The 27,241-nt window shown below is 52.5% G+C and overlaps 1 protein-coding gene across 13 annotated transcripts; it reads right to left on the bottom strand.

Annotated features, from left to right (window-relative positions):
* Positions 1 to 250: 250 nt before the first annotated feature.
* Positions 251 to 26,194, bottom strand: ODAD1 (outer dynein arm docking complex subunit 1). Of its 13 annotated transcripts, none has more exons than XM_055103511.3 (16): positions 25,700 to 26,194; positions 24,551 to 24,590; positions 24,077 to 24,169; positions 22,492 to 22,591; positions 22,166 to 22,355; positions 15,773 to 15,895; positions 15,332 to 15,445; positions 10,039 to 10,106; positions 7,737 to 7,924; positions 7,434 to 7,568; positions 6,797 to 6,879; positions 6,477 to 6,645; positions 1,976 to 2,139; positions 1,799 to 1,896; positions 1,389 to 1,467; positions 251 to 1,317 (listed from the first exon to the last, which is right to left on the bottom strand). In XM_055103511.3, the coding sequence occupies exons 3-16, from the start codon at positions 24,144 to 24,146 to the stop codon at positions 775 to 777; spliced, it is 2,124 nt and encodes a 707-aa protein (XP_054959486.2). In that variant the 5' UTR covers positions 24,147 to 24,169; positions 24,551 to 24,590; positions 25,700 to 26,194; the 3' UTR covers positions 251 to 774. The 13 variants fall into 13 exon arrangements, with proteins under 13 accessions (XP_054959486.2, XP_054959483.2, XP_008964965.4 ...); XM_055103508.3 differs by having other exon boundaries at positions 24,534 to 24,590; XM_008966717.5 differs by having other exon boundaries at positions 25,548 to 26,194.
* Between the last annotated feature and the right edge of the window lie 1,047 nt (positions 26,195 to 27,241).

Below are 27,241 nucleotides of genomic sequence, written 5' to 3' on the forward strand. Positions count from 1 at the left end.
AATCCCAGCTACTCGGGAGGCTGAGGCAGGAGAATCACTTGAACCCAGGAGGCGGAGGTTGCAGTGAGCCGAGATCGTGACACTGTACTCCAGCCTGGGCAACAAGAGGGAAACTTCATCTCAATAAATAAATAAATAAGAATGCTGAATGAGTGAGTGAATGAATGAATGAATGAATGAATGAATGGCAGGGAATCGGGACAGGGTCACAGATTACCCCCAGGCCGGAGGTAGAGGAAGCAGCCATGCCTGAAGCCGGCTCTCCACACATATACTTTATTTCCACAGTCCCATTTTCCCATGCTGAACCTGGCGTCTTCGCCCTGACTTTTCCCACACCTGTCAGCACTGGGGGGCTCTTGGGGAGTAAGGAGCTACAGAGACAGGGACACAAGATGCGTGGAGAGCCTGGGAGATGGAGATGAGGAGAGTGAGCCGGAAACAGGAGGTGGGGGATCCACAGGAGGCCAGGGCTCAGCAGACAGTGAAGGGGCAGATATGGAGACAAGACGGACAGACACTGACCAGGAAGCCCAGAGAACAGGAGATCAGGAGTCAGAGGGAAAAGCAGGGTCAGGAGCAGAGAGAAAGGAACCGGGAGACATAGGTGAGGCAGTGATGAAGGGCAGATGAAAACAGTTGAAGGGGCAAAAAGACAGAGGCCTGCCACTGGGAGAAAAAGACAGAGACCCACAAGGCAAACAGGGGAAGTAGAGACACAAAAAAAGACCCCACAGAGAGCCAGGGCAGGGTGGGGGCTGCGTGCTCCTCGTGTTAGCCCCGGGAGTCTTTGCTGGTGGAGGAGCCCGGGCCAGTGCTGGAGGCAGGGCCGGTGCTGGAGACGTGGTCTCTGCTGGACCCGAGGCCTCCGCTCGAATCCGACGCTGTGCCTCCGCTCTCCACACCACCCTCTGTGTTTTCTCCGCCCCTGCTGGACCCCACGTATCCAGTGGAGCCCAGGTAGCTGCTGGCGCTGACGGGTCTGAAGGTCACGTGGCCCCCACTCGAGGCACTGGTGGAGCCGAAGGTCACGTGGCTAGTGTTGGGGTCACCATGCGTGATGTGGCTGGGCAAATGCCCAGTGCTGGAGCTGAGGCCGCCAAAAGTGACGCGGCCAAGAGAGCCACGGTCTCTGCTAGTCTTGTGGCTCAAAATGGACCCGGGGATGGCATGGGGGTGCCTGGTGGGCACCAGGACGGTACTGGAGCCGGCCCTCTGGGTGCTGGCCAGGTCCACGCTCAGGGTGCCGTCCAGCTTCGCGGCGGCGGCGGCCAGGTCCTTCTGGCGCTGCGCCTCCGCCTGCTCCTGGAGCTCCACCTGCAGGGAAGGTGAGCTGGGCCCCGACACACACTGAGGCCTGGCCCCACCCCCGCAGGCCCCACTCTCACCAGCTTCTCCACTTGGCTCAGCAGCTCCTCCCTGCTCATGGGGTAGTCATCGCTGGCCTCAAAACCCGGGGGGTCTTCTCTGGGGAGGGGAAGGAAAATTGGAAAAGACTAGACCTCAGCCCTCAAAAAGGCCAGCGGCCCTTCCTGCTAAACCCCGGGAGCCTCAGCCATTCTCCCACCAGCCCCGAGTGCCCTTCCCTTCTGGGGCACCCGGGGCCCCATCCTCCCACACAGGTGCCAAGCCCCTACTCCTTCTGGCTGCCTCGAAGCACATACTTCATATTCTAACCCCCCAGGGCCACATCCGCCAGCCAGTCCCCAAAAGCCCCCCAAAACCCTCTATCCTGTGTGTTCCCTCTGCCCCCATGGAAGCCCCGTCCCCTCTGCGTCCCTCCTGCCCTGCGCCTCACAGAGTGTCAGGGGGCTGAAGTGGGGCCATCTTCTTCGGAAGGTCCTCCAGGCTCTGGCCCAGCACTAGGAGGGCAGCGTCGGCCAGGGAGGTGAAGCTCTGGAGAGTGTGGGAGCCTGCGGTCAGCTGGGCCACCCCCGAGACCAGCCTCCTGTCCCGGCTCCCTGCTGCCTCCCACCTGGGCATATAGGAAGGCCTGCACTGTCAGGAGCTCCACCAGCCGCTTCTCAATGAGGCTCATGAAGAGGCCCATGTCCCGGTCTCCCATGCTGGTCTTGACCCCAAGGAGGTCATCGATCATGCTGCTGTCGCAATGGGCCTTGGTGAAGAGGAGCTGGATATCTGCGTCATGGAGGGCCGGTTGTCAGGGATCTGGCACCGCCAGCTGGGTGCCAGCCCTCTCCCCACTCAGGTCCTCACTGCCCCATTCTACAGAGACTGCAGTCAAGGCTCAGAGACCAAAAGGGAGTCACCCGAGCTCAGCCAGCCAGGCAGGGGGACGGCACTGCTGTGCATCCCTCTCTCCCTGACTTGTCCTTCAAAGTCAGCCTCAAGTGTCACGGCCTCCAGGAAGCCTTCCCAGTGACCCCAGCAGAGCCAGCCTCGTGAGTGTGAGATCCAGGCAGTGGTGAGGGGCCTGCACTTGGCTTGACACGCTGCTGCTCTTCCTATCTTGAAAATCTCAGCAATTTTTTAACAAGGGGCCCCTCATTCTGCACTGGGCCCCACAAATTATGGTCTTGCACCCCAGACTGAGTTAGGGCCTCCTCTCGCCCCCAGTGCCTGGGCATCCTCTGTCCTAGCCCCTGAGTGATGAGTGCCCAGTGCGCAGGTCAGTCCCCTCCAGGGCCTCTCCCCACTGTGCCCACATCACCTAGCACAGGGCTCGGCTCAGCCATCACGACAGCAGGAAGGAGGACCTGCCCATATCTGAGCTCCTACGGTATGCCCCGAGGAGGCTCTCCAGCTCGCTCCCCACCACCCCCCACCTTTCTCTCCATCCGTCATCCCTTCTAATTCTCATGACAACCCTGCAAAGTAGGCACTGCCATCCCCATTCCCAGAGCGGAAGGAGGAAGCCACACACCAAGGTTCACAATTGGTGGAGCTGAGATTCAAACCCAGGACAGGCTGGGTGCAGTGGCTCACGCCTGTAATCCAGCACTTTGGGAAGCCAAGGCAGGCAGATCATTTGAGGTCAGGAGTTTGAGACCAGCCTGGCCACCATGGTGAAACCCTGTCTCTACTAAAAATACAAAAAAAATAGCCGGGCATGGTAGTGCAGGCCTGTAATCCCAGTTACTGGAGAGGCTGAGGCAGGAGAATTGCTTGAACCCGGGAGATGGACGTTGCAGTAAGCCCAGATCACACCACTGCTCTCCAGCCTGGCTGACAGCGTGAGATTCCATGTCAAAAAAACAAATAAAAGCTAACAATAAATGTTTTAAAAAAGAGAAAGGAAACAGGACAGCCTGACTCCTGAGTGCTCTGCATGGCTACTTCCTGAAAAATAAGAAAGATGAGGCCCGGCGCAGTGGCTCACACCTGTAATCCCAGCACTTTGGGAAGCCAAGGCGGGTGGATCATCTGAAGTCAGGAGTTTGAGACCAGCCTGACCAACATGGCAAAACCCCCCTCCACTAAAAATACAAAAATTAGCTGGGTGTGGTGGTGTGTGCCTGTAACCCCAGCTACTGGGAGGCTGAGGCAGGAGAATCGCTTGAACCAGGATGGGGAGATTGCAGTGAGCCAAGATCGTGCCACTGCACTCCAACCTGGGGGACAGAGCGAGACTGTCTCAAATTTTAAAAAATAATAATAATAATAGAAAAAAAAGGATGCACAGGTGGATGCAACTGATACCCACAGAAAGGATTAAAAAAAAAAAAAAGAAACTCAGCCAGGAGTGGTGGCTCATGCCTATAATTCCAGCACTTTGGGAGTCCAAGACAGGAGGATCACTTGAGTCCAGGAGTTCAAGACTAGCCTGGACAACATAGTAAAATCCTATCTCTAAAAAAAAAAAAGGGCCGGGCACGGTGGCTCATGCATATGTAATCCCAGCACTTTGGGATACTGAGGCGGGCGGATCACCTGAGGTCAGGAGTTTGAGACCAGCCTGCCAACATGGCGAAACCCCGTCTCTACTAAAAATACCAAAATTAGTTGGGCGTGGTGGCGGGCACCTGTAATCCCAGCAACTCAGGAGGCTGAGGCAGAACTGCTTGAACCTGGGTGGCAGAGGTTGCAGTGAGCCGAGATTGTGCCACTGCACTCCAGCCTGTGCAAAAGAGCGAAATTCCTCTCAAAAAATAAATAAATGAAAAAAATCTAAAAAAATTTTTAAAAAGGAAACTCTAGACCCCTACCTCATACCATACATGCAAATCAATTTGTCATAAGTCACAGACTTCAATGTGGGAGTTCAAACAATGAAACTTCTAGGAGAAAACACAGCATAATGCCTTTGTAACCTCAGGACAGGCAAAAATTTCTTAGGCAGGCCACAAAGTCATCAACTACAAAAAGAAAATTTCATAAATTAGATATCCTCAAAACTAAGAAACTTCAGTTCATCACCAAAAAAAATGAAAAGGCAAGCTACAGTATAAGAGAAAATATTTACCAAAAGTCTAGTATCTAGAATATACAAAGAACTCCTTCAACTCAGTTATAGCAAGACAAACCCAATTTTTAAAAAAAACAAGTGCACAAGATTGAACAGGAACTTTACAAAAACATCTGAATGGCCAATACGATGCTCAATATTATTAGTCACCAGGGAAATGCCAATTAAATTAACAGAGAGAGTACGGCACACACGTTAGATGGCTAATATTAAAATGGCTGACGGCCAGGCACGGGGGCTCACGCCTGTAATCCCAGCACTTTGGGAGGCCGAGGCGGGCAGATCACGAGGTCAAGAGATCGAGACCATACTAGCCAACGTGGTGAAACCCCGACTCTACTAAAAATACAAAAATTAGCTGGGCGTGGTGGCGCACACCTGTAGTCCCAGCTACTGGAGAGGCTGAGGCAGGAGAATCGCTTGAACCCAGGAAGCGGAGGTTGCAGTGAGCCGAGATCATGCCATTGCACTCCAGCCTGGTGACAGAGCAAGACTGCATCTCAAAAACAAAACAAGATAAAAAATGGCTGACACTAGGAAGTGGTGGAAAAGGTGTGGATCACCGGGGACTCCCATATGCTCGCATAGGTGAGAGCATAAAATCTTGCGACCAGTGTGGAAAACTGTTTGGCATTTTCTAATAAATGTCAACATATACCTACCCTAAGACCCATCAGTCCCACTGCTAGGCATTTATAGACAGACAGATGTACATGGATGATCCGTGGATGAATACTGGATAGATGGATGGATGGGTGGATGATGGATATGGGACAGTTGGAGGGACAGCATCTGTTTTTTAGTGTTTTGTGAAACAAGTGGAATAATGCATAAGTGCCTTGCACAGTGAATGACACATAATAAACATTGCTATTATATTTTATCATCATTTTCTTTACAAATAATAACATTTTTGGTAACTAAGACTAAGAAGAAATTTGGTAACTAAGACTAAGAAGAAATTTGGTAACTAAGACTAAGACTAGGAAGACAAAAGTCAAATGTCATTGCAGATAGATGGATGAACAGATGGGTGTGGGGCTGTTGGAGGCAGATGGACAGATAGACAATGGATGGATTGATGGACATGGGACAGATGGAGGGATAGACCCTGGATGGATGGATGGACATGGGACAGTTGGAGGGATAGACCCTGCATGGATGGATGGACATGGGACAGTTGGAGGAATAGATCCTGGATGGATGGATGGATGGATGGATGGATGGATATACGGACAGATGGATATAGGACAGATGGAGGGGTAGATCCTCGATGGATAGATATGGGACAGATGAAGGAATAGACCCTGGATAGATAGATGGATATGGGACAGATGGAGGTATAGAACCTGAATGGAGAGATAGATATAGGACAGATGAAGGAATAGATCCTGGATGAATGATGGATACAGGACAGTTGGAGGAATAGACCCTGGATGGATGGATGGATGGATGAATGGATGGATGGATGGATGAATGGATGGATGGATATAGGACAGATGGAGGGGTAGGTCCTGGATGGGTAGATAGATATAGAACAGATGAAGGAACAGACCCTGGATAGATAGATGGATATGGGACAGAATGGAGGGATAGACCCTGGATGGAGAGATAGACATAGGACAGATGAAGGAATAGATCCTGAATGGATGATGGATATAGGACAGTTGAAGGGATAGACTCTGGATGGATGGATGGATATAGGATAATTGGAGAGACAGACGTTGAATGGATGGATGGATGGATGGATGGATGGATGGATGGATGGATATGGGACAGTTGGAGGGATCAACCCTAGATGGATGGATGGATGCATTGATAGATGGATGGATGGATGGGTGTAGGACAGTTGGAGGGACAGATGATGGATGGATAGATGGACATGGGACAGTTGGAGGGATAGACCCTGGTTGGAAAGATGGACAGATATGGGGCAACTGATAAGCAAGTGAACCAGGTTGTCCATGCAATGCCTCCAAGCCCCGCGGGCTGATGGTGTCCTTCCAAGTGGAGAAGCCAGGCTCGGGAGGGGGCACCCATGGGTGCTCACCAGCCTTGAGCTTCTCCAGCTGTCCCCGCACATCCTGGAAGCGGGCCTCAAGGCGCTCAGCCTCCGAGTGCACCTTGTCCACGCGCTGCTGCAATACCTTCTGCTGCTGCTCCTGCAGCAAATGCTGGTCATCCTTGCTGGCACGTGCGCTCACCAAAGCCTCCTGCATCTGTGGGGACAGGGCTGAATGCTGGGCCAGATGGCAGCCTCGGGAGTTGGGGGGTGTGGAGCTAGGAAGAAGCAGGAGGCAGGCTGAGGGAGGGAAGGGGGCGGGGAGGCCGGGAGGAGAGGAGGAGATGGAGAGGGCAGGCCTCACTCACCTCCTTGATCTCTTCCTGCACATGCTCCAGCTCCAAGTTCTGCTCGTTGATGAAGTTGAACTCAGCAAAGTTGCGCTCCTCGACTGGGAGAGTTGGGCAAGGCGGGGCCCAGAGAGAGGGAGACAGAGAAACAGAGACAGAGAGAACAGAGACAGAGAGGCATACAGAAGGCCAAAGAAAGTGAAGATGAGGAAGGCCACACAGAAACCAAGGCAGAGAGACGAACAGAGAGGAGTCACAGAGACAAAGAGGTGTGGGAAGATACGGCAGGCGGGACACAGAAATACACAGCAAGGCAGAGAGGGAAAGCCAGAGACTCAGCAATAGCAAGGGAGATGGGGAGATGCAGGCGGGGAGAATGGTAGATATGGGTAAGGAGAGAAACAGAGAGGAACAGGGTTGAGGGAAGGATGTGAAGAGTGACCCCAGGCCCAGGAGTGAGGAGGGGGTGGGGAGGGGCAGAGACAGGGCCACGGTAAGACGCCAGTGGACGCAGGCGGCAGGTCCCAGGCATGACACCTTGTTCCTCCAGCACAGATGGAGGAGTTCCCCAGGGCCAGAGCTGAGGCCAGCCTGCACTGGACTCAGGGGGTGCCGGGGTCCCGGGCCTCCTCCCTCCACCCAGGGCCCCACTCACTCTCCAGATACTTCTGCACCAACAGGTCAGGGTCACTCTCCCCCATCAGCTGGGACAGTTTATTCAGGGCGTCCTCGTAGCAAAGCACCAGCCTCTCCTGGGAGGTCTTCCAGACGCCCTCGGCCACCTCCCCGGCTAGGGGAAGAGAGAACAGCAGGTCGGCCTCCTGGGTGGCCTCCAACACAGAGACCTCCTGGGTGAGGGGGAGCGAAGTGTGGTCCCACCTGGGGCACGAAGGTGTGCTGCAGGTGCCCCAGGGGCGGCCAGGCCCTTGAGATGCAAAGGCAGCAGCCCCAGCCTCACCCTGCTTTTCACGCTTCTCCAGGACATCGGGATCCGGCTGCCGGTCGTTGTTCTTGAGCTTGAGGAAGTGGTGCAGCTGCTCCAGGTGCGAGATCTGCCGCTGCAGGACCTGCGCCTCCATCTCGCTCTGGGCCTCCTCCTTCTCCGCGCGCTCCCGCAGCAAGCCCATCTTGGCCTTCGCCTCCTCCCTGCGGGCGTCAGCCGGGGTCAGGATGACTGGAGGCTGGACTGGGGTCGGCCTGGGGTCCTGGGGATGGGCGGGGTCAGCCAGAGGTTGTGGGGGGTGGGGTGGAGTCAGCTGGTGTCCCAGATGGGCAGGGCCAGCCTGGGGTCACAGGAATGGGGCTGAATCAGGTTGCAGTTATCCTGTGGTCACAAAAAGCAGAGAACCGGCTGGGCACGGTGGCTCAGGCTGTAATCCCAGCACTTTGGGAGGCAGGAGGATCACCTGCAGTCAGGAGTTTGAAACCAGCCTGGCCAACATGGTGAAACTCCATCTCTACTAAAAATACAAAAATTAGCCAGACCTGGTGGTGCATGCCTGTAATCCCAACTACTTGGGAGGCTGAGGCAAGAGAATCGCTTGAACCTGGGAGGTGAAGATTGCAGTGAGCTGAGATCGCACCACTGCACTCCAGCCTGGGTGGCAAGAGCGAAACTGTCTCAAAAAAAAAAAAAAAGACAGAAGCAAGAACTTCAAAAGAGTGCGACATCATATTAGAAACCCAACACAAAACTCTCGGTGTGCTGCTGGCCCATGTTCTTTCAGCAGCCTGCTCTCCTCATCCTTCAGAGTGTACTGTCTCTCTCTATGTAAACTCTCTGTTCTCTATTTGCCTTCAGTAAATTCTCTTTGTTGGCTAAATCAGTCTCTTGGCAGAATTCTTTCTCCCAAGTAAGACTAAAAAGCGAGGATTCCTGCACTTCCCGGTGGCAGGTACAGTTTCCTTTTGGAGTGATGGAAATATTTCAGATCTAGACAGAAGTGGTGCGGTTGCACGGCCCCGTGAATGTACTAAATGCTGCTACATTCTATGCTTTAAAATGGTGAATTTTGCCATGTTTGTTTTAACAGAGAGAAAGAGAGAAATCACAGAGACCCTAAGGACGATCCAGGCCACAGCTGACGTCGATCAGGGACCATGAGAAAACAGAAGCCAGAGAAGAACTCAGTAGAAGGTAAGAAAGCATTTGGAGCAAAAGAAGAGGGTGAAGCTGAGAAAGAGACAGGGATGGAGTGAGAGAGAGAGCATGGAGCTCATGAGAGCCCCAGAGAGGGAGAGAGAAGCCAACACCTAAAGCAGCTTCAGCTCCTCAACTCCTTACAGTGTGCCTCTATCTGAAGGTGGCCCGAGAGAATCTCTGCCCCTTGCAACCAATGCTGACGAATAACAAATTCGCCAGATGCTTCCAGGAACCCTGCTGCACTATATATGTGCTAGATGCACTTTTTTTTTTTTTTTTCTCCTGAGACGGAGTCGCACTCTGTTGCCCAGGCTGGAATGCAGTGGTGCAATCTCGGCTCACTGCAACCTCCGCCCCCAGGGCTCAAGCAATCCTCCCACCTCAGCCTCCCAAGTAGCTGGGACCACAGACACCCGCCACCATGCCCAGCTAAGTTTTTATATTTTTGGTAGAGACGGGATTTCACCATGTTGGCCAGGCTGGTCTCGAACTCCTGAGCTCAAGCAATCTGCCTGCCTTGGCCTCCCAAAGTGCTGGGATTACAGGCGTGAGCCACCTCGCCCAGCCAGTAGATACATTCTTATGTGCTAGATGGGGTCAGTAGAGGTTAATTTACATGCCCAAGAAAAAGAACAGGGCCGGTGGGGTGCAATGGCTCATGCCTGTAATCCCAGCACTTTGGGAGGCAGAGGCAGGTAGATCATGAGCTCAGGAGTTCAAGACCAGCCTGGTCAAGATGGTGAAACCCCATCTCTACTAAAAATACAAAAATTAGCCAGCCACGGTGCCAGGCACCTGTAATCCCAGCTACTCGGAAGGCTGAGGCAGGAGAATTGTTTGAACCTGGGAGGTAGAGGTTGCAGTGAGCCAAGATAGCGCAACTGCACTGTAGCCTGGGCGACAGAGCCAGACTCTGTCTCAAAAAAAAAGACAGAACAGGACCTTGCCAGTGGAGGTGGGGAACTGGTGGCGGGGAGAGAGAAAAAGGGGATATTATGGGAGAAAAAATAGGTTCTGACGTGTTTCATGAGTCCTGAACCTTCCCACCACTGCCTTATGGAAAGGTGCGTCCTGAGTCATCTGGGTCCCGCCATCCCAGGATACCCGCAGTCTCTACCTGACGGCGTAGGCAGAGGTGGAGGAGAGGATAAGGGTGCTGACCAGGTGCTGCAGGTGGTGGATCTCCTGTGGGGGGAGGAGAAAAAAATCAGTGCCACTTCTTACAACCCCATTGCTCGAAGTCTTTCCTTTCGGCCCCGTGCTTCTCCAATAAGGAGTAAAGCTCTTGAGCCTTCCAAATGGGGACCCTCCTCATTAGCGACTGCCCATGAAAGGGATTTTAAAGAGGTGTGAAGTCAAATTGATAAGCTGGATCAAAAGGCTCTTTCTGTAGATAAGCAGAAACTAAGAAAATATTTAGTAACCTACGGGAACTGGGTGGAAATGAGGTGGAGGAGATGGAGAGGAAATGACGTTTCCCTAGGAGACCTTTTGGAATAGTTTGATTTGAGAACCTTGTTAATGTTTTACATATTCATAAAGGAAATTAAATCAATAAAGAGAGGAGAGAAAACTAAAACTGAATGCAAATGGAAGCAAGTGAACTTTATTTAAAAATAGTAATAGGGCCAGGTGCGGTGGCTCAGGCCCGTAATCCCAGCACTTTGGGAGGACGAGGCAGGCAGATCACCTGAGCTTGGGAGTTCGAGACCAGCCTGGCCAACATAGAGAAACTCCATCTCTATTAAAAATACAAAATTAGGGCCAGGCGCGGTGGCTCACGCCTGTAATCCCAGCACTTTGGGAGGCCGAGACGGGAGGATCACCTGAGGTCGGGAGTTTGAGACCAGCCTGACCAACATGGAGAAACCCTGTCTCTACTAAAAATACAAAAAATTAACCAGGCGTGGTGGTGCATGCCTATAATCCCAGCTACTTGGGACAATGAGGCAGAAGAATAGCTTGAACCCGGGAGGCGGAGGTTGTGGTGAGCCGAGATCGTGCCATTGCACCCTAGCCTGGGCAACAAGAGTGAGACTCCATCTCAAAAGAAAAAAAGAAAGAAAGAAAGAAAGAAAGATGAAATGAGGAATGCTCAGGAAAAAGCTGGTGATATTGGAATGGAATCAGAGGTATCAATGTGAACTCACTATTGTAAAATATGTCAGCCAGGCGCAGCGGCTCATGCCTGTAATCCCAATACTTTGTGAGGCCAAGGCAGGAGAATCACCTGAGCCCAAGAGTTTGACAGCAGCCTGGACAACATAGTAAGACCCCATCTCTACAAAACATAAATAGAATTTTAAAACATATAAAATATGTGTGCTTCCTAGCTCTCTCCAGAGGAAGGGCCTCAAAGCAATGACACCCAAGTAGCAACAAAGTCTCTTAGTGCCAGGCTGGCGGCTCACGCCTGTAATCCCAGCACTGTGGGAGGCCGAGGTGGGCGGATCACGAGGTCAGGAGATCGAGACCATCCTGGCTAACACGGCAAAACCCCGTCTCTACTAAAAATACAAAAAATTAGCTGGGCGTGGTGGCGGGCGCCTGTAGTCCCAGCTACTCGGGAGGCTGAGGCAGGAGAACGGCGTGAACCCGGGAGGCAGAGCTTGCAGTGAGCCGAGATCATGCCACTGCACTCCAGCACTTTAGCCTGGGTGACAAAGCGAGACTCCGTCTCAAAAAAAAAAAAAAAAAAAAAGAAAACGGTCTCTTAGTGCCTCAACACCTACTCTTCCCTAGAAAGAACCAGGACTCCTCAGAAAAATGGCCAACCCCAGGGATGGGGCAGAACAAGGTCCAGATTACCCAGACTATCTTCGTGTGCCAGAAAGTGAGGAAGTACTCCCAAAAGGTGATGGGCTATGTCCAAAGGCCGCAGAAGCCAGCTTGAAGGGGCTCCCACTAACCAAATCTGGGGCAATTTGAACATTAAAATGAATGGCAGTTATGGATCATCATCTATAAAGTCAGAATACACTAACGCTCACTGACAACACTCAAATACACAGGGGGAGAAAGAGAAGTGTTTCCTTTTTGCTTTTTTTTTTTTTGAGACAGAGTTTCACTCTTGTTGCCCAGGCTGGAGTGCAATGGCACAATCTTGGCTCACTGCAACCTCCAGCTCCCTGGTTCAAGTGATTCTCCTGCCTCAGCCTCCCAAGTAGCTGGGATTACAGGCGTGCACCACCACACCTGGCTAATTTTTTGTATTTTTAGTAGAAACGGGGTTTCACTATGTTAGCCAGGCTGGTCTCGAACTCCTGACCTCAGGTGATCCGCCTGCCTCAGCTTCCCAAAGTGCTGGAATTACAGGCATGAGCCACCACACCCGGCCGAGAAGTGTTTCCTTAAGGAAAATGCCATCTTATAAATGTGGGAGAAATGACAGAGTCTTTTAAATTACCCTGTTGCAGCCATTACAGTAATAACCATTCAGGGAAGAATCATTCATGGATGATAAAATTGATGGCAGTAGCTGCTGGCTGTGGCTGCACACTCCATGGAGCCGGTAGGAGCCCTGCCCCTTCTGAGTTGGGATGGGAGCTCCCCGTGTGCAGCTGCAGCCACCAGAACCGCAGCTGCAGACCCAGGCCTTCTGCTCCACAGAGCAGGCAGGATCCCCGCCCTCCTGGGCGGGACTACAGCTGCCCAAACTGCTGCTGTGGATCTGAGCCTCTCTGTGCTCTTGCAGGGAGCCGGGAGCAGGCAGGATCTGCCCTCCCGGGTGCAGCTGCAGCTGCCCAACCCGCAGCTACAGACCCGGGCCTCCCACTCCAGGGAGCAGGCAGCAGCCGGGGACAAGCGAGGGTCCTGCCCCTTCCGAGTTGGTGGGGTGGGAGCTCCCAGAGTGCAGCTGCAGCCACCCTCCCAACCACAGGACCTAGGCATCTCTGAAGTTCTCTGCAGCCTGTACCCTGAACGGCCCAGGAAAGCACCACCGCACCCCCCTCCCCACCCCGATCCCTGCAGGCTCGAGCGTGTCTGCTCCTGCTGCTTGGCCTCTCTCCTCTCTCACACCCACTCTGATCTCAGAGAGGGGTTGGGGTCCAGCCCAGTGCCATGAATGGCAGCAGGAGGCAGGCAGATTCCTGGGCAGAAGAGGGCAAGTACCCGGTAAGGTCCCTCCTTCAAGCCAGGGAGGGCCTGAAGGCTGGGGGCCAGGTTGCCAGTACTGCAAAACGAGTGGGGACTTGCAGCGTCTCCTCCAGGCCTGCCCATGGCCGCCCATGGAGCTACCCTCTCTGCTGAGAGCTTCAGAGGCCTGCAGAGACATCTGAACAATCTGCCTGCGGAGAGGATCCACCCTCTCCAGGGCCTCCTCACTGCTGATAGCTGAACACTGGACGAGACGACCTGCCTGCAGAGGAGCTGCCCCCTGCAGGTCTCCTCTGAGCTGTCCTAACACTCGGTAAAGCTCCTCTTCATCTTGCTCACGCTCCACTTGTCTGCCTACCTCCTTCTTCCTGGACACAGTACAAGAACTCGGGCAAAGGCACCACTGGCCAAGGAGGTTTCCAGCCAGAAAAGTGATGCCGTAAATATCCCGTAACAAAATGATTGAGTGAAGGTGTGTCAGGGGACAAGATATTTACACAGTCTCAGAGAATCTCCCCACGGACCACTTATTCACTACAAAAAGGAAAACTCTTCCTGGCTAGCCAAGTGATCAAAGACAACATCACTAGTCATGGGACAAGTTGACATCAGGTGCCTCCTGAGATCTTGCACAGGAAGGACACACTATCACTGCTGTGACATTCCCCCCAAAGTGCAGACGCCAAGTCTAATCATGAAGAAAGATCAGATAAACCAGCCGGGCGTGGTGGCTCATGCCTGTAATCCCAGAACTTTGGGAGGCTGAGGCGGGTGGATCACCTTAGGTCAGGAGTTTGAGATCAGCCTGACCAACACGGAGAAACCCTGTCTCTACTAAAAATACAAAATTAGCCGGGCATGGTGGTGCATGCCTGTAATCCCAGCTACTCAGGAGGCTGAAGCAGGAGAATCACTTGAACCCGGGAAGTGGAGGTTGCAGTGAGCCAAGATCATGCCATTACACTCCAGCCTGGGCAACAAGAGTGAAACTTAGTATCAAAAAAGAAAAAAAAGACCAGATAAACCCATGTCAGGGGACATCGCACAACACAAACGGCCTGGATGCTTCCAAAATGTCAACGTCATGGAGAAAAAAAGCCCAAGGGACTGACCCAGATGAACAGAGCCAGAACAACCAAATGCAACGTGGGATTCTGGACCAGAGCCTAGAGTAGGAAAATCAAGTTCACTGTAAAGGACATCACTGGGACAATCAGTGACCTTGACATATGGACGGTTTAGAATTCTAACAATGTTAACCTCCCTGACTTGGATAACAGCACTGTGTTTATGTAAGGAAATGGCGTTGTTCTTAGGAAATGCTCACTCAAGTACTTAGGAGCATAATGTCTACAACATTGTCAAACAGTTCAGCATTCAGGATAATAAATTATTTTCAGCAAAACAATAATTACACACACCAATAGTAAGAGTGGGGGAGAAAGAGAAAATAAATGTGGCAAATTATCAAACTGGGTGAAAGATATATAGGAGTTCTTTGTATAATTCTTGCACCTTTTCTGTAATTTGAAATTATTTCCAAATGAAAGTCAAGACCGGACGCAGTGGCTCACGCCTCTAATCCCAGCACTTTGGGAGGCCGAGGCAGGCGAATTGCCTGAGCTCAGGAATTCAAGACTAGCCTGGGCAACATGGTGAAACCCTGTCCCTACTAAAAAAAAAAAAAATCGGCCGGGTGTGGTGGCTCACGCCTGTAATCCCAGCACTTTGGGAGGCCGAGGAAGGTGGATCATGAGGTCAGGAGATCGAGACCATCCTGGCTAACACAGTGAAACCCCATCTCTACTAAAAATACAAAAAATTAGCTGGGCGTGGTGGCAGGCCCCTGTAGTCCCAGCTACTAGGGAGGCTGATGCAGGAGAATTGCTTGAATCTGGGAGGCACAGGCTGTAGTGAGCCAAGATCACTTCACGGTGCTCCAGCCTGGACGACAGAGTGAGACTCATCTCAAAAAAAAGAAAGAAAGAAAGTCAAAAGAGAGGGGACAGGGCTGGTTCTTCAAAGATCCCCGTGGAATGTATAATAAATGGTCTTGCTTGCTCATAGATTGCCCTGGGTGATACTATTCAGAATGACATTCTGCTTTCTACAACTATAAATGAGGCCACTTTTTTGTTGGAAGTGTCCTCCAACATTTCCCAGGCCTCCATGCCTTTTGGACTAAAGCAAGCCTACAGCTCTAGTCAATCCCATACTTGAGGCCTGAGTGCTAGAGCAGGAAGGGCAAACAGCTGTGGGGAGGACCTGCGCAGGGGTCCCTCTCTCCTCCCCTGGATTTCAGGGCCACTGACCTTCTTCAGCTTGCGGTCCACGTTCAGATAGCGGTTCCTGTCAATCCGCAGCAGATCCAGCTCCTCCCGCAGGGCCGCATTCCGCACCAGCTGGTTGTCAAAGTGACAGGTGACCTGGGAGTAGAAAGGCGGATGGAAGAGTGGGTCTGAAGCCAAGTCTGCCTGCCTCCTCCAAGCTCAGCCAAGGAGGAGACACTTATCAGAGGTTGGGCCGGCCTGTTTCCTGAGAAACAGAGGTTCTTTGGGGTTCCCGAAATCAATGTCTACTCCCCTCTAAGGACCCATCAGTCTTCTTTCCTTGGGAACCTCCATCTCTCCAGAATCCTGTGTCCTGACACACATGTGCACACACTGCCCAGCATTTCCAGAATCCAATGACCATGCCCAGTTCTTCCCATAACCGCACAATTCAGGTCGAGGGACCAGGAGGTTGACCCTCACCCTGTCCAACTGGTTTTCTAGGATCCTGATCCTTCGCCCGATCTTGACCTTCTGATCCAGGATGAATCCCGGGGACCTGACATTCTTACTGTGGGTAAAGATCCGCGTCTCCCACTCCTGGATCTAGAAGAAAGAGGATGGTACCTGTTTTTGGTTGCCTGAATGTGGGAGAGATTGAATGGCCCAGGGAAAATGAGTCACTAAGCATGGCAAACATCTGCTGTCCCTGTCACCCCAGAATAACATCTACCCTTCTGCTGACACTATCCAGCCCTCCATGTGGTTCTGGTGGGCCTTCCAACCACAGTGTATCACCCTATCAGTCACATGACCCAGGTCTGGACACTCACAGGGATTGGCCTAGAGATGGGAATGTGACCCCATGAAGCCAGCCTGACTCCTTTCCGTTTTTTGTTTTTTGTTTTTTTTTTTTTTGAGACAGAGTCTTGCTCTGTCTCCCAGGCTGGAGTGTGCAGCGGTGCAATCTTGGCTCACTGCAACCTCCACCTCCCGGGCTCGAGCAATTCTAGTGCCTCAGCCTCCCGAGTAGCTGGGATTACAGGCACGTACCACCACACCCAGCTAATTTTTGTATTTTTAGTAGAGATGGGGTTTCACCATGTTGGCCAGGCTGATCTTGAACTCCTGACCTCAAGTGATCCACCCGCCTTGGCCTCCCAAAGTGCTGGGATTACAGGCAAGAGCCACTGCACCCAGCCCTGACTCCTTTCCTGATAGTCTAGGGGAAGCACATGAGATGGAAGGATGGGATTCCAGGACTTCTCCTGTCATAGCCCCACCACAGGGAGGGTCCTGGGAGAATGAGGCCAGTGGACAGAAGTGGAGATGAGAGTTGGAGAGATGGTGAGAATGAACTTGATGACATTAGTAGCCCTGGGTCTGCTTATGCCTAAAACCAGCTTCCAATCTGTCCTTCTCATTTCTGTATTCATCTGTACTTATTGGGGTGTGCTCTGTCTCTCCAAGCAAACTGGGGGTTCCATGAGGACACAGAGTCTTGTGTTTTCTCCCTGTCCGAGACAAAGCAGGTATTCAACATAACATGCAGACTAAATAGATAAATGAATTGCTCAACACTTCAATTTGTGCTCTGTTATGGGTTGAATCACGTCCCGTAAAAACTCATATGTTGGCCGGGCACGGTGGCTCACACCTGTAATCCCAGCACTCTGGGAGGCAGAGGTGGGTGAATCAGCTGAGGTCAGGAGTTCAAGACCACCCTGGCCAACATGGCGAAACCCCACCTCTACTAAAATACAAAAATTAGCAAGGCGTGGTGGCAGGCACCTGTAATCCCAGCTACTCGGGAGGCTGAGGCAGGAGAATTGCTTGAACCCAGGAGGAGAGGTTGCAGTGAGCTGAGATTGTGCCACTGCACTCCAGCCTGGGGAACAGAACAAGACTCCATCTCAAAAAAAAACAAAAAAAAAAACACCTCACATGTTGAAGTCTTAACCCCCAGTACTTTAGAATGTGACCTTATTTGGAGACAGATCTTCATAGAAGTAATTAAAATGAGGTAATTGAGGTGGGCCCTAATCCACTACGACGAGGTGTTCTTAGAAAAATGGGAAATTGCTGGGTGTGGTGGCTCATGCCTGTAATCCCAATACTTTAGAAGGCTGAGGCAGGATGATCTCTCGAAGCCAGGAGTTCAAGACCAGCCTGGGCAACAAAGCAAGACCCCATCTCTACAAGATACAAAATAAATTAGCTGGGCATGGTGGTGCACACCTGTAGTCATAGCTACTTGGGAAGCTGAGGTGGCAGATCCCTTGAGACAAGGAGCTCGAAGCTGCAGTGAGCTGTGATTGTGCCATTGTACTCCAGCCTGGGTGACAGAGGGAGATCCTGTCTCAAAACAAAACAAAACAAAAAAGGAAATTTGGACATAGATACGCACACAGGGAGAACGCCACGTAAGGATAAAGGCAGAAGTCAGGCGTGGTGGCCCACGCCTGTAATCCCAACACTTTCGGAGGCTGAGGTGGGCAGATAACTTGAGGTCAGGAGTTCGAGACCAGCCTGGCCAACATGGCGAAACCCCATCTCTACTAAACATACAAAAATTAGCCAGGTGTGGTCGCGCATGCCTGTAATCCCAGCTACTTGGGAGGCTGAGGCAGGAGAATCGCTTGAACCCAGGGGGCAGGGGCTGCAGTGAGCTGAGAGATTGGGTGACATGTCTACAAGCCAAAGTACCCAAGACTGCCAGCAAACTGGCAGAAGCAGAGAGAGAGAGGCATGGAACAGACAGATTCTCCCCCACACTGCTCAGAAGGAACCAAACCTGCCTACATCTTGATCTTGGACTTCTGGCCTTTGGAACTATGAGAAAACATATTTTTGTTATACGAGCCACCCAATTTGTGGAACTTTGTCACGGCAGCCTTAACAAACTAATCCACGTACCAAAGATACCTCAGAAGGCTGCAGCAAACTTAAGACTCAGCATGAGGATGTTTTAAATTTTTGAGGAAGACCTTGATATTGGTCAGATACCACATGAACTGCTAGCTTAAGGCAGTTCACAAGTTCAACATGAGAGGGCGCTATCATCCTTTTGAAGATGTCACATCTTTGTGAGACTGGATTTTCAGCAGTTGCTGCAATAAAAGCCAAATACCCAATTGTTGGTGGGCGCAGTGTCTCACGCCTGTAATCCCAGCACTTTGAGAGGCCAAGGCGAGCGGATCACCTGAGGTCAGGAGTTTGAGACCAGCCTGGCCAATATGGTGAAACCCCATCTCTACTAAAAATACAAAAATTAGCTGGGCGTAATGGCACGTGCCTGTAATCCCAGCTAATCGGGTGGCTGAGTCACGAGAATCACTTGAGCCTGGCCTGGGAGGTGGAGGCTGCAATGAGCCGAGATTGCACCATTGCACTCCAGCCTGGGTGACTGAGCGAGACTCCACCTCAAAAAAGAAAAGAAAAAGAAATGTCCAAAATGTTGACACTGGGGGAAAATGCAGCAAAGTGTACAAGGGATGTCTCTGCATTATTTCTTTCAACTGCACATGAATCCCAACAAAATTTTCTTTCTTTATTTTTTCTTCTTTTTTAGAGACAGGGTCTCACTCTGTCACCCAGGCCGAGTGCAGTGGCACCATCATAGCTCACTGCAGCCTCCACCTCCCAGGCCAGGCTCAAGCAATCCTCCTGCCTCAGTAATTGCTTTATGAAAGAAGAGATGACATACGGTAAAACTGCACATATTTAGTGTTCAATGTGGGATGGGCACGGTGGCTCACGCCTGTAATCCCAGCACTTTGGGAGGCTGAGGTGGGCAGATCCCCTGAGGTCAGGAGTTCGAGACCAGTCTGGCCAACATGGCGAAACCCTGTCTCTACTAAAAATACAAAATTAGCCAGGCATGGTGGCAGGCACCCGTAGTCCCAACTACCCAGGAGGCTGAGGCAGAAGAGTTGCTTGAACCCAGGAGGTGGAGATTGCAGTGAGCTGAGACTGCGCCACTGCACTCCAGCCTGGGTGACAGAGCGAGACTCCATCTCTAAATAAATAAATAAACTGTATAATTGTTATGTTTGGACATAAAATAGTGAAAATATGCATTGCCCCTAAAAGTTTCCTCATGCCCTTTTGTAGTTCCTCACCTCATTCTCTTCCTGCAGTCGAGTCTCCCCCCAGCAATCACTCATCTGTTTTCTGTCACTACAGATTGGTTTGATTTTCTAGAATTTTATATTAATGGAATTGTATAGTAAGGACTCTTTTGGGGATCAAAGGGGTATCTGGTTTCTTTCACTCAGAGTAGTTATTTTGAGATTCACCCATGTTGTGTGTATCAATAGCTGGTTCCTTTTATTCATGAGTCATATTCCATTGCATGTATAGACCACAATTTGCTCGTCCACTCGACCACCGACAGACATTTGGGTTGTTTCAGTTTTCGATTTTACAAATCAAGTTGGGTTGTTATGAATATTCATGTACAATTCATTATATGGACATGTGCTTTCTTTCCTCTTGGCTAAACATCTAGGAGTGGAATGTCTGAATCATATTGTCAAGTATACGTTTTGTTTTTTGGCAACTGCCAAACTGGGCCAGGCACGGTGGCCCACACCTGTAATCCCAGCACTTTGGAAGGCCGAGGCAGGTGGATCACTTGAGGTCAGGAGTTCAAGACCAGCCTGGCCAACATAGTGAAACCCCCCTCTCTACTAAAAATATAAAAATTAGCTGGGAGTGGTGGCACACACCTGTAATCCCAGCTACTCAGGAGGCTGAGACAGGAGAATGTTTGAACCCAGGAGACAGAGGTTGCAGTGAGTTGACATTGTGCCATTGCACTCCAGCCTGGGTGACAGAGCGAGACTTCGTCAAAAAAAAAAAACAAAAACAAAAAACAAAAACCTGCCTAACTGTGCAAACTGTGTACCAAAAGTAGTGTCCCATTCCACATTCCCACCAGTGGAGTATGAGACTTCTGTTTCCTCTACATCCTTCCCGCAACACTTGGTATGGACCGTCTTTTTAATGGAGTTTGGGAAAGTTCTTAATATATTCTGGATACAAGTTCTCTATCAGATACGTGCTTTGCAGATATTTTCTCCCAGTCTGGACCTTGTCTTTTCATTCCTTGCCTTTGCCAGTTTCTGCAGATGGGATTCCTTGACTTGTGGACTCCTTACCTGTGGCCGCATCACTGGTTTTTGTTTTTTAAAGGGGTTCCGAGCCAGGCACAATGGCTCACGCTTGTAATCCCAGCACTTTGGGAGGCCACGGTGAGTGGATCACCTGAGGCCACGGGTTTGAGACCAGCCTGGCCAACATGGCAAAACCTCATCTCTACCAAAAAATACAAAAATGAGCTGGGCTTGGTGGCACGTGCCTGTAATCCCAGCTACTCAGGAGGCTGAGGCAGGAGGATCGCTTGAACCTGGGAGGTGGAGGTTGCAGTGAGCCAAGATCCTGCCAGCCACTGCACTCCAGCCTGGGTGACAGAGCGAGACTTTGTCTTGAAAAGAAAAAGAAAGTGGGTCTCTCTCTGTTGCCCAGGCTGGAGTGCAACAGGGCAATCACAACTCACTGAAGCCTCAAACTCCTGGGCTCAAGTAGCCCTGCCCCCTCAGCCTCAAGACACGCACCACTGTGCCCAACTGACGAATTGGTTTTTTAAATGAAGGCTAGACCAGAATTTAGCAGAATGAATACCACATTAAAAAATGTATATATATATATATTATTTGCTGAAACTTCTGTTTCAGATATATTAATATATGTCTGTGTGTATATCTGTATGCATCTTGGTGTGTATGAACTACACCTCATGAGTCATGGTCATAAAAACTTGACAGATCACTGGCCTAGAAAAATCACATTGTTTGCAAGGTCAAATAGCAAGGTCCCAAAACAGATGGGATTCGCAACCTGTCTAGACTGCGGCATTACCACCGTCCTTGTTTGCAGATGAAGAAACTAGGGCCCAGAGAGGGGAAAACCTGCCTGCCCCCGATCACAGAGCTCCGATGGCAGAGCCAGGACTCTAATGCAGGTTTTGGGGACTCTAACATGCGAACCTTTCCTGCTTAACCACACCAGTCCTGTTTTTGAATGTCTGGGACTGTGCTAAAGCAGCAAACATCTATGTTTCCACTGAACACAGCTCTACCAGATGGATGCTTTCAATAGCCCCGATTTTTTTTTTTTTTTTTTGAGACAGAGTCTTGCTCTGTCGACCAGGCTGGAGTGCAGTGGCGCGATCTTGGCTCACTGAAACCTCTGCCCCCCGGGTTTAAACGATTCTCCTGGCCGAGCGCAGTGGCTCACGCCTGTAATCTCAGCACTTTGGGGGCCGAGGTGGGCGGATCACAAGGTCAGGAGATCGAGACCATCCTGGCTAACACAGTAAAATCCTGTCTCTACTAAAAATACAAAAAAAGTAGCCAGGCGTGGTGGTGGGCACCTGTAGTCCCAGCTACTCGGGAAGCTGAGGCAGGAGAATAGCATGAACCTGGGAGGCGAAGCTTGCAGTGAGCCGAGATTGTGCCAATGCACTCCAGCCTGGGCGACAGAGCAAGACTCCGTCTCAAAAACAAAACAAAACAAAAAACTATTCTCCTGCTTCAGCCTCTCAAGTAGCTGGGATTACAGGCATGTGCCACCATGCCTGGCTAATTTTTGTATTTTTTGTAGAGATGGGGTTTCACCACGTTGGCCAGGCTGGTCTTGAACTCCTGACCTCAAGTGATCTGCCCGCCTCAGCCTCACAATGTGCTGGGATTACAGGCATGAGCCACTGTGCCTGGCCTAATAGCCCCAATTTCACATGAGGAAGCTAAGGCTCAGGGAGGTTACAACAGTTGCCCGTAAGCAGGATCCACAGAACCCCCTCTCAAACCCCACCTGCTTGTCCAGGGCCCTGGTCTGCTCCTGCAGCTCCTCGATCTCCGCCTGCACCTGGGCCCGGCCCTTCAGCAGGCGGTCCATGTTCTCCAGCCGCTCACTGTCCCGAAGCCGCTTGACCTGGTTCTGGGCTGCGCTGATCTGCACCTGGAGATCACCCCGTACCTCCTCCAAGCGCCGGATCTCCTCACTACCCAGGCAGGGAGGTGGAAGAGGGGCCAGTAAGGGGGCAGAACTCAGCATCACTGAAGGCAGGACCCAGGAGTCCAGTCTTCAGCCCCTCTGACCCCCTCCTCCCCAGCTCAGGGCCCAGGCGCCCAGCTCACAGTTGCTTGTTGATGCGCTGGTGGACTTCCTTGCTGTAGGCCCGCCTCTCCCCTTCCATCACTTTGCATTGTCGCTGCAGCCTACTCAGCTCCCAATCCACTGAGAACAGGGCCAGCCAAGGGACTCAGCAGGGATCCTGGCCACCAGCTCCTCCCAACCCAGGACCTAGGAATTCTGCTCCCTTTGGGGTCTCACAAACTGCAACTGAACTGCAGATCCAGCCTCCAACACCCCTCTAGGAATGCACCTCAGTTCCGGGATCCCTCGAGCTTCCTCATCCCTTCATACCCAAAACTGAACTCAGGGTTTTTTCCCCTAAAACCCACTCCCATCCCACCAGAGGGCACTTCTGGAAGGCCTCTGGGTCTTCTGGGACCTGGGCACACCACCTGGAATTGGGAAGGCTCTTGCTCCCTCCCTCCTTTTCTGCCGCACCATCAGCAGCCCTCAGCCCCATCCTCTTGCCTCCTCCCTCTCTTAACCCATCCCCTGGGCTCAGCCTCATCCTTTCCTACCTGGACCATCACCCCAACCTTTCTCTCAACTTCCAGCCTTCCCACACAGTCCCAGCGGGTCTCTCTACACCCACAGCCAACCCTACCCCACCCACAGCAGACCCTACCCCTCATAGGCCTCCCATGATGCCCCAGTACCTGCAGGACAAAGTCTTAGCACCTCAGCCTGGGATCCGAGACCCCAAGTGACCTGACTTTACCCACCTCTCCAGTCTTGCCCATATGCTCCCCATCTCCAAAGGCCCAGTAGTTTTCAATCAGCGGGTGATTCTGCCTTCCAAAAACATTTGGCAATGTCTGGAGACTTATTTTTTTCTAGACAGGGTCTCGCTCTGTCCCCCAGGCTGTAGCGCAGTGGCACAATCTCAGCTCATTGCAGCCTCCACCTCACAGGCTCAAGTGATCCTCCCACCTCAGCCTCCCGAGTAGCTGGGATTATGGGTGCACGCCATCACACCTGGCTAATTTTATTTTATTTTTGTAGAGATGAGGTCTCACTGTGTTGCTCAGGCTGGTCTTGAACTCCTGGGCTCAAGTGATCCTCCTTCCTCAGCTTCCCAAAGTGCTGGGATTACAGGCATGAGCCAGCATGCTCAGCCTAGAGACATTTGTCATTGTCATGACTTGTGGAGAAGGGAGGGGGCTACTGGTATCCAGTGAGTAGAAGCCATGGACACTGCTTGGCATCCTACGACACACAGGACTGCCCCCACAACAAAGAATTATCCCACCCCAAGAGTCAACAGTACCAAGGTTGAGAAAGCCTACTCTAGCCACATTCTGTCATCTCTGTAGAAACACCCTTCCTTCCTTCTCCCCTTGGCAATTCCTACAGGGAGTTCTGGGCCCCACTCAAACTTCTGCTGCCTGAAGTCTCCAGCCTGCCCCACTGCCCAGGCTTGGCCCACCCAGGGTGGTGCCCGCCCCGCCTCCCTTAGGGCGCATGTCTGTTCCCACCAGAGGGCGCTCCTGGACAGACACTCTCCCTCCCTCCCTACAGGACCTGGAACTTGGGAAAGCTGGAGGCTGGAAAAGAATGGGTGAATGATATAAAGAATGAATGAATTACCCATTCCCTCCAGAAAGGCCTCGCTTCCCTCCTCGGAGCGGGCACTCCCTGCCAAGCGTCCCAAAGGCATCCTGGCCAAACAGGGTGGGGCTCCTGTAGGGATGGACATATAAGACCCTTCAGACAGCAGGCGGGCCAGGGCCCAGAGAGGGTGGACAATGAACTGCGAGGGACTGGGAATTGAAAGGGGGTGACCCTAGAACCACGCTGGCCTCATTCCTCCAAGAGGGGTTGGAGGGGGAACCTCTCTCAGGCCTCTCCCACACCTCTCCAGCCCTCCCACCTCTCACACTCTGGGTCTTGCGTCTAGGCTCCGATTCTGGCGCGGGTTTGGCAGGGGATAGGCCTCCTGGGCTCTCAGGATATCCGAGGCCAGGCTGTTTGGTCGCAGGAGAGGGGGAAACCCCGGCCTGCTGTAGGGGGGGTTGAGCAGGGTCGGGGGAGTCCTGGGCCCTACCTGCCGACGGGCCTGACCTGTTCTTGGTGCTCCAAGTTCAGTGTTGTGGTCTGGTTACTGGGGAGATAAGGGACCAATGAGGACTGAGGACAGCGGCCAGGGAGGGACCGAGGCCGCGGGAGAAACTATGGGAGGCGGGGCGGAGAAGGATGCGAGGCGTAGACCTGCAGGGTTCCCACGGACTGAGAACTGATGGGCAAGGCCAGGCGCGGTGGCTCACGCCTGCAATCCCAGCATTTTGGGAGGCCGAGGCGGGCGCATCACTTGAGGTCACGAGTTCGAGACCAACCTGGCCAACATGGTGAAACCCTGTCTCTACTAAAAGTACAAAAAATTAGCCGGACATGGCGGCTCGTGCCTGTAATCTCAGCTACTCAGGAGGCTGGGGCAGGAGAATCGCTTGAACCCGGGAGGCGGAGGTTGCAGTGAGCCGAGATCCCGCCACTGCACTCCAGCCTGGGCGACAGAGCGAGACTCCGTCTCAAAAAACAAACAAACAAACAAACAAAACTGATGGGCGGCGAGGTCCTGAAAGGGGCGGAGCCGGGAGGGCCTGTGGAGCGGTGCTGCGGAGCCCTGAGAGGTGCACGGCTGTGAGGCCTGAGAGGGGCGTGCCGTAGGGAGCTGTGATGGGCGGGGCTGAGACCTGTGAGGAGAGTAAGTGGGAGGAACTTCGAGGGGCGGGGCTTCGGGGCCGGCGAGGGGAGGGGCACGGACACCTGTACAGGACGCGACTTAGGAGCCGGCGAGGGGAGGGGCACAGACACCAGTACAGGACGGGGCTTCGGAGACAGCGAGCGGAGGGGCTTCCCCGTAAGGGGCGGGCTTCGAGGGTCGCGTTTGGAAGGCCTTACGAGGGGCCCGGTGGAAGGGCGGTGAAGGGCGGGCTAATCGGGAGGCGCTCAGGCCTTGAAGGCCTGCGGGAGGTCGAAATGGTCCTGGGGAGGTCGAGGCTGAGGTCTCACTAGTACCGCGGGCCTGGAAGCGGCGGGAGTTGAAAGAGCCTGCGGTGACCTGTATGGAAGCCCTCGAGGCCAGGCCGAGGTCCTACAAGACGGAGCCCGAGAGGTGCCGGTCTTAAGCTGACTATGACCACGTTAAATTAAGGATTCATAGGAAAGAAGGCGGTGCCGAAGCCGCGAGTTGCGCGGAGAAGGAGCGCTCACCACAGCCTCAGCGGTTCACTACGCAAGCGCGACCAACGGCTTCCCGGGAAGCAGCCAAAAACGCTTGGCCGCCTACCACGTACGCGCGCTGGAGGGCGGAAGTGGGCGAGACCTCGGGCACTCCATACCGCCCCCCGGTTTCTGGCCACGCCCCCTCTGGTTACACCCACTCGCTCTGTAAGGCACGCCCCTTCCGCGGCGGCGGCTGCTGCCCACGTGGGCCTCCCCGGGCGGGCGGGCAGTGGGCGCCTCTCCCTGCAGGCTGGGTGTGCCCGAAGCCTGCGGTTTCCTGTGGGAGGAAGCGGCCTGCGTACGCTCAGCTCAGCTCATAATCTCGGAGGCCCAGGATGGGGAGATCCCGTCGCCACCCTCAGATCCTCTGATTCTTCCCCTTCTACATAGCCATAGTGCGGGGACCCCCCTAATATCTCCAGGGTACCCAAGCCTGGCGCCGATCCCACTCAGGGAACTTGATTCTGAGTCCTAGACTCGTGTTTTTCACCTCCCCTGCTCAAGTTTCCATCTTCCTAGCCCCTGGCTCCCCCTAGTCCTCTCAAGAAAGTGGAGCCCTCTTTTCCTGCTCCCCAAGAGGAACGTATGTCTCCCCAGCCCCTAATTTTTCCTTCAGTGACCCAGACTTTGCAACTTCCTTAGGGATCTGAGTGCGGACCCCAGTTTCTGTCTCTCAGGCACTTAAGTTTGAGACTACTTATTCTCCCCCAGGGACCCTCATTTTGGATTCCCAACTTTAGCCTTGAGACCCAATGGACCCAAGAATTTGCCCCTTCCCCAACTCCTAGAGATCCTGAATCAGGGTCCCCCAGTACTGACTCCACTCAGAGCCCCAATGCCTGATATGACTAGCACTACCCTAAGAACTGCCCTATAATGTATTTACTATTATCTCTATTTTTCAGATGAAGAGACTGAGGCATAGAGAAATTATTAGTAACTTGCCAAAAATTACACAGCCATTGAGTAAAACAGCTTGGATTTTGAGTCCAACCAGTGTGGCTCTAGAGTCTGTGCTATACTGGTATCCCAGCTTCCAGGTCTCGGGGTACCCAGCCAAGCACTGAACTGTCCATCCCTCACCCCCTCAGGGAGCCCGAATCACCAACAGCTATCCCAAACCCAGCTCTGGCCCATCAGATACCCAGACATCCCATCATCCAGTTCCCTTCCCTGGATCCAGGATTTGAATTCCCCTGCTCTCAATTTATCAGAGTTCTGGGCACCTGGTCCCCTCCCAAGAGACTCGTGTACATAGTAGTCATCACCCCGACCCTAATTTAATATCCCCAAAATTAATAATAATAGTTAACAGTAAACCTTTGGGGCCGGGCACGGTGGCTTACGCCTGTAATCCCATCATTTTGGGAGGCCAAGGCAGGCAGATCACTGGAGGTCAGGAGTTCGAGGCCAGCCTGGCCAACATGGAGAAACCCCCGTCTCTACTAAAAATACAAAAATTGGCTGGGCGTGGTGGCAGGCACCTGTAATCCCAGCTACTCAGGAGGCTGAGGCAGGAGAATCGCTTGA

The sequence above is a fragment of the Pan paniscus genome, chromosome 20, assembly GCF_029289425.2.
Source record: "Pan paniscus chromosome 20, NHGRI_mPanPan1-v2.0_pri, whole genome shotgun sequence".
Taxonomy (NCBI): Eukaryota; Metazoa; Chordata; class Mammalia; order Primates; family Hominidae; genus Pan; species Pan paniscus.